Source organism: Jatropha curcas, chromosome 11 (assembly GCF_041381405.1).
Source record: "Jatropha curcas cultivar XTBG-Jc1 chromosome 11, XTBG_Jcur_1.0, whole genome shotgun sequence".
Lineage (NCBI taxonomy): Eukaryota > Viridiplantae > Streptophyta > Magnoliopsida > Malpighiales > Euphorbiaceae > Jatropha > Jatropha curcas.
This window is the reverse complement of record NC_143161.1, coordinates 11625123-11634533: the sequence shown is the minus strand read 5'-3', so window position 1 is coordinate 11634533 and position 9411 is coordinate 11625123. Positions and strand designations below refer to the sequence as shown.

The following is a 9411-nucleotide window of genomic DNA, read 5'->3' as shown; positions in this document are numbered from 1 at the left end:
TTTTGGTATATAAAGAACAAAAACCAAAAACTAAAACATATCTTTTATAGTAAATTAAAAAACCAAAAAAAATATTTTCGTTCAAACAAAGGCTTAAATTTTAAAAGTAATTTTGAATTAATGGCTTCTCTTGGTTCTTTTCTTCTCAAGAAAATGGCCTCCCTTTTTAACCGCGGATAATTTCTGTTATTCTGTATCCTAAAAATTTCTGAAATGTAAAATAGTTAGCTAGAGGAAGATAGAGCATTCAAGTAAAATAAACTTCTCATGTTCTTAGTTAGCTATTCAAAATTCCAGAGAATAATGGATGGCAAACACCATCCAAAGCTTGCACTTCTTATCTCTTACTTCTGAAAATTGCATCAAATATTCAAAACTTAATGACCAACACTTGTCGACAGCCTACTTTGCCATGACACTGATGCAAATCCAAAATGATTATTATTTTTTTTAAAATGTTGGCAGAGCTTACTTGATAGTATCATTCTGAATAAAGGGAATAGAGATAAACACATGGTTGGATAAAAGTATCAAGACAGAAATGTGTATTCTCTCAAGTCAAGCAACCATAGGACACATGCCCTTTCGGATGAGTGTGCCTAATGTTCAACATGGAGATCCCATCAATGCTTATCTTCTTCTTCGCAGAACTTTGAGTACTCATCTGCATCCTTCAAGTTCTTTAGCTCATCAACATCACTGATATTGACCTTTATAATCCATCCTTTCTCGTACGGGCTTGAGTTTACCTGGAAAATGATGAATGAAACAAACTTAACTAACAATTTTAAGGATGTGCATTAATGAAGCCAGACAAAACATATAAACTGGAAATGCTAGTGTATTTCATATAAACTGAGACCAGAACCAAAATATATCTAAGAAATACTTACTTTCATGCACAACTCCCCAAATTGTTTATCGCGCATAAACAGACCATTGTGTTTCGACTCATTATAGCATATATTTTTCTGAGAAGTGCAACTCTTAGTTGTAGCAGAACAGATATTATGGACTAAATTTGGATGAAACTGGACTAATAGTAAATCAAAAAGGAAAAACTAGCTACATTTGGAAAGAAACATATGCCAACAGCAACTGACAAGAATAGGGACAGGACAAGTACAGGGAGCAAATTCCTCACATATAGCTGCAATATAACCTTTCATACCACAAAAGGTAACTTAGGTTGGGTTTGAGTTCTGTTGAATACTAAATACTGGAATATATAATGAGACAAACTTGAACAAAACATCTGACAAGAATATCAAATATACAAGTTTATAAAACATCTAGCACGAAACCATTGATTAATCGACTTAGCAAAAAAGTAATATCAACACTGGCTGGAATAAATCATTTTAACATGGACTTTATCCTAGTAATTTAAACACTAAGAACAAAATAAATAACCTAATGAGGAAACTAATTTGCATATATTGTTTGCATGCTTATATTCATTAACAACATTTCTTTTACTAATTGTTGTGCAAAATTGATTTAAGGAAAAAAAAAATATCACTCTAATATAAGGTCAAACATATTAAATAAGTTAAACATACAACCATAACAACAACTAGTACAACCACGCCTACAGTAGATATTTTACGATAACTTCCCCATGTGGTTCCAGGTCTACTTCTTCCCCGTTTAGCACCCTCCATCACCAATGTATCACAATTATAAACTGGGGCACATGGAATACACGTAAGACATGACTAAAGTATCTCAGGTCATCCTGAACTTGTCCTGTTTACTAACTAAATGACATGGGCTAATACAATTCTGACCAAAACAGGATTAGGATAAACACAAAAAAACCAATCACATATCTGATATGTCAAGCTCCAGGTAGAAGGAAAAGGAGCATATAGAGCAGATGCACAGAAACAAAGATTTATAAACTAAATATTGCCATCAAGGTTCAAAAACAGAATTTGGAGCTGTAAGCATCCAAGGTAAAAAAACATGTAGTGCCCAGATCATTTTATAGCCAGTAAACCACAAATAATTTGGGCAGCTTGGGAATACTATAAAATTTAATGGCTATTTTGTTTGGGAGGTCAACAACTATGGAAATATTAGCTGTGGCCCTAATGGGAAAAACAGAGTGAAAGATGTCTATGCGAGTGTATTACGACTTCTAGTTCAGTTATTAACCTAGTAACTCTAGACCTGCTCAATTCATGACTCCATTTGAGGTACCAAGTATTTTGGGCTTCGCATTTCTAACGTGTAAAACTTGAATTCCTCTGTTCTATAGTTACTTGAACAGTACGGATATGTTAACATTGATCCAGGACATTGTAGGAAAGGCCCCTTAAGACTCAGTGCGAGTCCAAAATTGTTTGAACTGCAGTAGAGAAAGGACAACAGAACATAAGCTACATTATCCTTAACGAGCATCATCTACTTTACATGTAGGTTCAACTGGCACTTCTTTACTTTTCTTTTCTAGTTATGTATAAGTTAAGCTTGCAGATGACCAGTAGTCACACACTTAGTCTTGGATAAAGAAAAGGTTACAGTTGCAAAGAAAAAGACTGTTAGATTGACAGTTTATGACCTTACGGGTAAAAACAGATCCTAACATATGCATATACACCACAGCATTTAAAAGAGGAAAAACACAGCAAAATGCTACTTAAAAATAACTTCACATGTAAAATTAATTCAGAAAAAAAAAAAATAGCACCATATAAGAGTACTAACCAAACCAGGGGAGCTGTTCAGTTCTTCATTGACTTCAACAACTTTGCCAGAAATAGGAGAATTGACATCACTTGTAGCCTTAACACTTTCAACTGCACCAAAACTGTCACCCTGCTTTACAGAAGCACCCACTTCTGGTAATTCAACATATACGACATCACCTAAATGATCTTGAGCATGATCGGTTATACCAACAGTAGCAGAATTTCCATCAACTTTCACCCACTCATGACTGTCAGCATACTTCAAATCCTTTATAACTATAAGTTAAATGAAGAAGTATCAGCAAAAGCAACAAATACTCGTAATCCCACAAACTGAAACCCGAGAAAAAAGAAACAAAAACAAATGGAGATGGCTGCTGAATGTGAGATTAATGCTGTAAAATTTAACAAGAACCACTGTTTAATGCAACAGAAAGGGTATGGATATGAACTAAAATGCTGCAGCACTGAGACTTAAGAGCAGCCACTGCTTGCACAATTACAGAAGGAAGGACTAACCTCAAACTTCTCTTTCCAGAATCTTACTTGGTGGGATCATAAGTGCGTACGGTCCTTCAGAAAATATACCTTTTCACCTATCTTGACTAGTCTATATACATAAAGAATCTAACAACAAAAACAACCAAGCCTTAGCCTAAAACTAGTTGCAGCCGGCCATATGAATCTTTTGTTTCAAATATCCATTCTGATCAGGTTAAAAACAATGCAAAGCAAAAATATAGGTTGGAAAAAATTTTTGAAATACTTATAATATATTTAAATAAGATTACCTGATCAATCTCTCCCCAAAATGTGGACGTAGCCTATGTACATATGTAATCTAAACGAGTATATTTGATAAGATGACATGATCAATCTCTCCCTGACATGTACATACAGCCAAGAAAACTATATAAGTCAGTTTATAGTTTTACTCCATTCCCATTACCATATATCTCTTGAATAGCTTTACCCTATCCTTGAGCACCAATATAACTTCCTGGCATTCTCATGCTCAATAATTTAGTGATGGTGCTGTATATAGATTCTACTTTGTACATAATTTTTAGTTAGACAAACACCAAAAAAGAACAATTCTTTAACCAAACACCAGGGAAGGAAAAACCAATTACTACTAGAATCTTTGGCATCCCACTCCAATCGTGTATTATTAAAGATGACATAAATCACAACCGAAGATATTGTAAAGTACCCAAAAGATAGGCAGAGTGAAGGCATATGATACATTCAAAATGCAAAGGAATTTTAGCTTGATCTCAACCACAACTAGGGAACAAGGAACACTTTTTGAAATGAACTTTCAATCAAGACAACAAAAAATATTGGCTTTTATTAATAAAAAATAACATATTTCCTGCAAACATAAGGACTCAAATCATTAGAAAGATTTGATAAATATATATACTACTAACCAGACATACAAGTATTGTTAATATATTAATTTTTTCTATCATTATTGTGCAGTTATTGTTTCTTGTATGCTTCTGTATGAGAATTTAACTAAAATCAAATCTCCACTCGAATTCCATAATCTCCAAATACAATGCTGCTAATTGCCATGAATTAACACTATTACACCGTCAACATCATAGCTGTCACCATCTGCTACCACCATGCAACTACTAAATATTTACAACCCCAAATATCACACAGCATCTCTAGCTAAAAAAGTGGTTTTCAATTTTCAAATAAGAGAGACACCAAAGATACCCCATTTCCATTTTCGTCTTCTAGAAAACTAACATCATTACTAAAAACAGCTGTCATTTTCTTAATATAAACTAGATAAAGAGATCTAATCATAAGAAGAATAAATCAATAATCACTCTTCTTTCAATACATTCATCCATCTGACAAAAGCAGCCACAGTAAATGTCTATGGTCAATGTCAGTGCATCAATCACAAAATGAAATCAAAACTTAAATGATAATACATAAGATCAAACCGCAGCCAAAGCCAACACCAAACACAACCCAGTGCAAAAAAACAAATCTTTTAGGAATAGTATAATAAAGAAGATCTAAATCTAAATGAACAACCCATGGATCAAATATACTTATATTCAAATGTTACAGTTTAAGACACCGAAGGCAAATAAATAAGATAAAATACAATAAATAAGTAGGAAATCAATAAAGCATAGAAAGTTTTTTCTATCACTTACCAGAAGAAAACCCTCTATGGAAAACTGAGATCCTGAGGTAAGAAGCAGCTCTTGAAGCCCACAACAACCGCGTAGCCATGGGGAAAGAGAGAGAGAGAATCTAATATACTATATTCTAAGCTTCCCTTACCAAACACTGTGTTACTTCAACACTGCTGCTCTCTCTCGTTCGTATTGCGTCAACTTATATGAGTGTGTTTTTATATTGGAATCGGAGGGTTGGTGCCTTGTGGGTGTTTTCTGTATTACTCCAGTTTGTTGTCTTCTACCTACGCTTTCTTGTTTTATTTCTTTTTTCAACTTGAAACTGCTTTGTCTTCGTTTTAATTTTTTTTTTTTTATTTTAATTATCTGAAATCCAAAGCCCATTAACCTAATTAATTCTGATTGGCACTGGACAATCTTATAAAGAAACTCTGTTTTCAAAACTCTAACTCAAGATCTTGGATTAAAAGGAAAATAATTCATGCCGGCTCATCTTAGCCTTCCAGGGTTTGATTTTTTTTATTTTTTATTTTTAAACCAAGTGAATTATTACTATTTAATTTCTATATTATAGTATATTATATTAATTACTTTAAAAAATTATTTTTAATTTTTTATAATTGTTCAACTATATAAATTTTAAATTAGAATTTTTCCAATTGTTCATTTAACCAACTAAAAATAAATTTAATAACTGTAATTAATATTTAAATTTTACTTTTATTTTTTTATTTCTTTTTATTTACCAACAGTATAATTGAAAATAAAAAATTAACAAAAAATAATATTACAATTAAAAGGTAATAAAATATAAGAAGATTAAAATTAATTTTTGAATAGGTAAATAATAACTCACACAAAATGTGATATTTCAAAACTATTTAACAAAAAACCAACGGATTGTGGCTCAGTTGGCAACGCAGACTGGATATATAGAAAAATTTCTCGAGTTCGTCCCCACTAAACGCACCTGCAGAGAGGAGTGAGGAGTTTTAACTGTAACTACACCCGATCTGGATTAGACAATCCCTGATAATCGGATTGGGATACCGGTGATTTATATAAAAAAAACTATTTAACAAAATATTTAAAAAATGATATAAAACTTGGAAAAATTAAAATAAAAAAATTAAATTAATTTTTTTTAAAAAAAAGAGTTTAATCACTATATTTTTATTAGAATAAAAAACTAATTAAATAATAATATTGTATAAAAATCTAAAAATAAGAAAAAAAAATGAAAACGAAAAGGCTCGATATGGTGGTAGGTCGATGTGTCAACAAACCCATAGGCAAAAGTTGGTGAGTGATGACTAATGAAATGACCCCTAAGGCTACACGCCAAAATTTGTTGGCTTAATACATAAAAATGCCGTCTAGTTTTACCAAATTAACCTCGGTGCATCTCAATATTTTGGAGCAACGAACTAAGCATCTTGTCATTCTGGCAAATGGAGAGCAATTCAAATGCAATAGGGAGAGAGGACAAGACAATCATGTATCTAAGTGGCACATAAAATATATATTTTAATTATTTTTTATTTTATTTTTATAAAAGGAAAAATTGCAGTGAGATTTACAGGGTTTTAGCTTCGTCCCTGTCTTTTAGGAAATAGACTAAAATATCTTTATAATTTACTTCCGCAAATTTATGATGTCTTTTTATCTAATTTTTGCACATTTTCCATTAGTACCTTATGAAATAACGAAAATATCTTTTTTATTTTTTAAAAATACAGAAATCGATTAGTTATATTTTTCAAACCACAGGAACTGCATTGTAATTTTTTTGGTATAATATTTTAGTATCTCTCATTTGATCTCTGTATTTTCTTATTGACTTAATGAAAAAGATGCAAAAATTGGATAGAATGACCTAATAGTGCAACGGAAGCAAAATATGAGGACAAATTAGTATATTTTAAAATGACAATGGCAGACTAATTGTATTTCGTAAACCACAGGGAATGTATTGTAATTTTCTCTTTACAAAATCATCCAAGTGGAACAACAAAATTATTTCTTTTGATTTTTTTTGACAAAGTCATATATATTTTTTTTATAAAATTATATATTTATTATTTTAATTTTCTAAAACTAATTAAACAAACACCTAAAATGACAAGATCCATTTTTTCCCACAATCATCTAAAAAAATCTTTTTAGAAATATTTTTAAAAATCTAAAAAAAATATCTAAAGTTTGAATAGCACCTTGTAACTGATCTAGAAATTTTTTTTTTTTTATGAAAATATATAATTTTTTGAATAAGAAGGGTCAAACAAATAAACAAATTGAATTTTATAAACTAATTTATTGAATATAAATTATATATTTTAGAAAAATTCAAAAAAAAAAAAAAATAATCACATCTTTTTATATAGAACCGATCCGCCACTACTTGTTAGGGGAATAACTTGTGTTGTATTTCCAAAAATCAAGGCCTACAAAGGCTTTACAGAAAATAAGTTTTCATTGTTAGTAAAGAAACTTTCTTGAAGTCACATTTAATAGTAACTTATGATAATAGATTGTGTTCACCAGTTAATTTATATTTAAAATACTTAGAACTATATTTTCTCAAGGTAACGTCAATTTTAATCAAAAAAAAAAAAAAAAAAAAAAAAAAACAGTAGTTCTCTTTGTGTAACCAAAACTCATTGTTTCTTTTTTTTTTTTTTTCTTTCATCGCCAATAAATTGACGTGACAGTATTTTCTTTTCCTTAAAAGCATCGAAAATCAATTCATAAAACCTTGAGGTCAAATATTATTGGAATTATTACTTGTGTAATTAAGATAAGTGAATTATCCCTTTTATTTATGTATTGTTGTTTCATAACGTGTGCTGCACGTTAACTTTACTCGTATATACTCGTTTAATTTTGTTATTTATATAATATTAAAGTATGAATTCTAAGTTTAGGTTTCAAATTGTCTCAAAAATTGCTCCTATTTTCTCATGAAAGGCTAACCTCTTGTTCTTGCATAACAAGTTTTGCTCCCTTTTGTCGCTTTGGCTCTTTGCTATCATATTGATTGAATGGTAAGGTTTGCTCAAATGGACTTAGATAATCAGAATACGAATGAACCTCCTCTTATTGAGGAGATCTATGCTGCCTTAAATATAGAAGAATCGACGGGCAGGTTGGAGTATGATTAAGAATTGGAAGCAAGGAAAACTAACGAAACTCATGACAAATGGTGTGTGGCGGGGAGATTACTGACAAATAAACCCATTAACTCTCGTGTGTTTAAAGACACTATGACACAGGTGTGGAGGTTGGTGATGGGTCTACTTATCAAAGAACTCGGGAATAATGTTTTTATGTTTCAATTTTTTCACCAAATTGATCATGATCGACTTGCAGATGGAGGACCCTGGAATTTTGCAGAGAATCTCATTCTATTAAAACCTTTGCAACCTGGCGAGAACCCAAAGAGGATGGAGATGACGATAGTGGACTTTTGGATCCAAGTTCATGATCTCCCCTTAGGATTCATGTCTGAATGTGTCGCTCATGATGTGGGAAATTATATTGGAGAATTTCTACTTGTTGACCCAAAGAATTTCTCTGCTGTATGTGGATATACGGAAACCACTAAAACGGAAAATGCAGATTAAGAAGGCAAAAGGGGACTGGTCATGGATTTCTTTTAAGTATGAATGACTATCCACATTTTGTTTTTCTGTGGAATGCTGGGACACTCAGATAGATAATATTGAAAATTGTTCCTCACGTAAGGAGTAACAAAGGATCAATTGCTTATAGGTCTTGGATGAGGGCGGATAGCCATAAAGTGCAATTGGCCGAAAATCGATGGACGATGCCGGAGGGTGGACAGGCTAATGGGCTAGATAACATGCAAAAGGCAAGTGCTTTCAAACATCCTATTTTCAAGGAATTCTCAACATTCAAAGCCAAAAAATCAGGAGATGGAAGATAAGGGTAAAGGGAAGGAAGAAGAGGCAGTATATGGTAAGGAGTCTATTATGGATGTTGAAGATATTGAGGAAGATACAGAAGTTGGCGTGATCATTACTGATTCTAAGCGACGTTGCCAAGATCTTGAGGCATCAAAGGCCGTTAATGATACTCAAGAGAATACCAACCCAAAGGGGTGGGTCCTATTGTGGAATAGGCCAGCCAGTCATCATGAGTTCGATATGCTAAAACTATCATGGGCTTGGGAATCCATGTACAATTAGTGAATTGGTGGACCTAGTGAATTCTAAATGGCCTACTTTAATTTTTTTAATGGGAAAAAAATGTCAAAGTTAGGTTGTTGTAGGTTGTGGTGTAGCCACACACGTGATGAAAAAAAAAATTAGGTGAAAGTTGGCAAGCAACTTTGACAAAGATGGAGAGCCGTGAATGAGTTATACACCGCTCTCTCATCTTCCTCTCCTATAAATAGGAGAGGATTTGCCTCTATTTTATACATACCAAATAGAGAGAGTGAGAGCCATTGTGAGAGAGAAAAATAGTGAGATTATTCAAGAAGAAAAATTAAGCTTAATTTTTTGGGTATTCTGGGTTGTGAG

At 32.1% G+C, this 9411-nt stretch overlaps 1 protein-coding gene across 1 annotated transcript; it reads right to left on the bottom strand.

Annotated features, from left to right (window-relative positions):
- Window positions 1-419: 419 nt before the first annotated feature.
- LOC105648019 (Single hybrid motif superfamily protein) lies at window positions 420-5094 on the bottom strand. The gene is made up of 3 exons (XM_012234269.3): window positions 4883-5094; window positions 2713-2972; window positions 420-749 (listed from the first exon to the last, which is right to left on the bottom strand). Exons 1-3 carry the CDS (start codon window positions 4959-4961, stop codon window positions 624-626), a joined length of 465 nt encoding a protein of 154 aa, XP_012089659.1. The 5' UTR covers window positions 4962-5094; the 3' UTR covers window positions 420-623.
- Window positions 5095-9411: the final 4317 nt, after the last annotated feature.

Excerpts from the sequence above, each read along its gene's own strand:
- LOC105648019 (XM_012234269.3), bottom strand. The coding sequence starts at position 4,961 with ATGGCTACGCGGTTGTTGTGGGCTTCAAGAGCTGCTTCTTACCTCAGG. Across the intron at positions 2,973-4,882 it reads CCATAGAGGGTTTTCTTCTG|TTATAAAGGATTTGAAGTAT; the intron begins GTAAGTGATAGA and ends TTTAACTTATAG. Across the intron at positions 750-2,712 it reads TGAACAGCTCCCCTGGTTTG|GTAAACTCAAGCCCGTACGA; the intron begins GTTAGTACTCTT and ends ATCATTTTCCAG.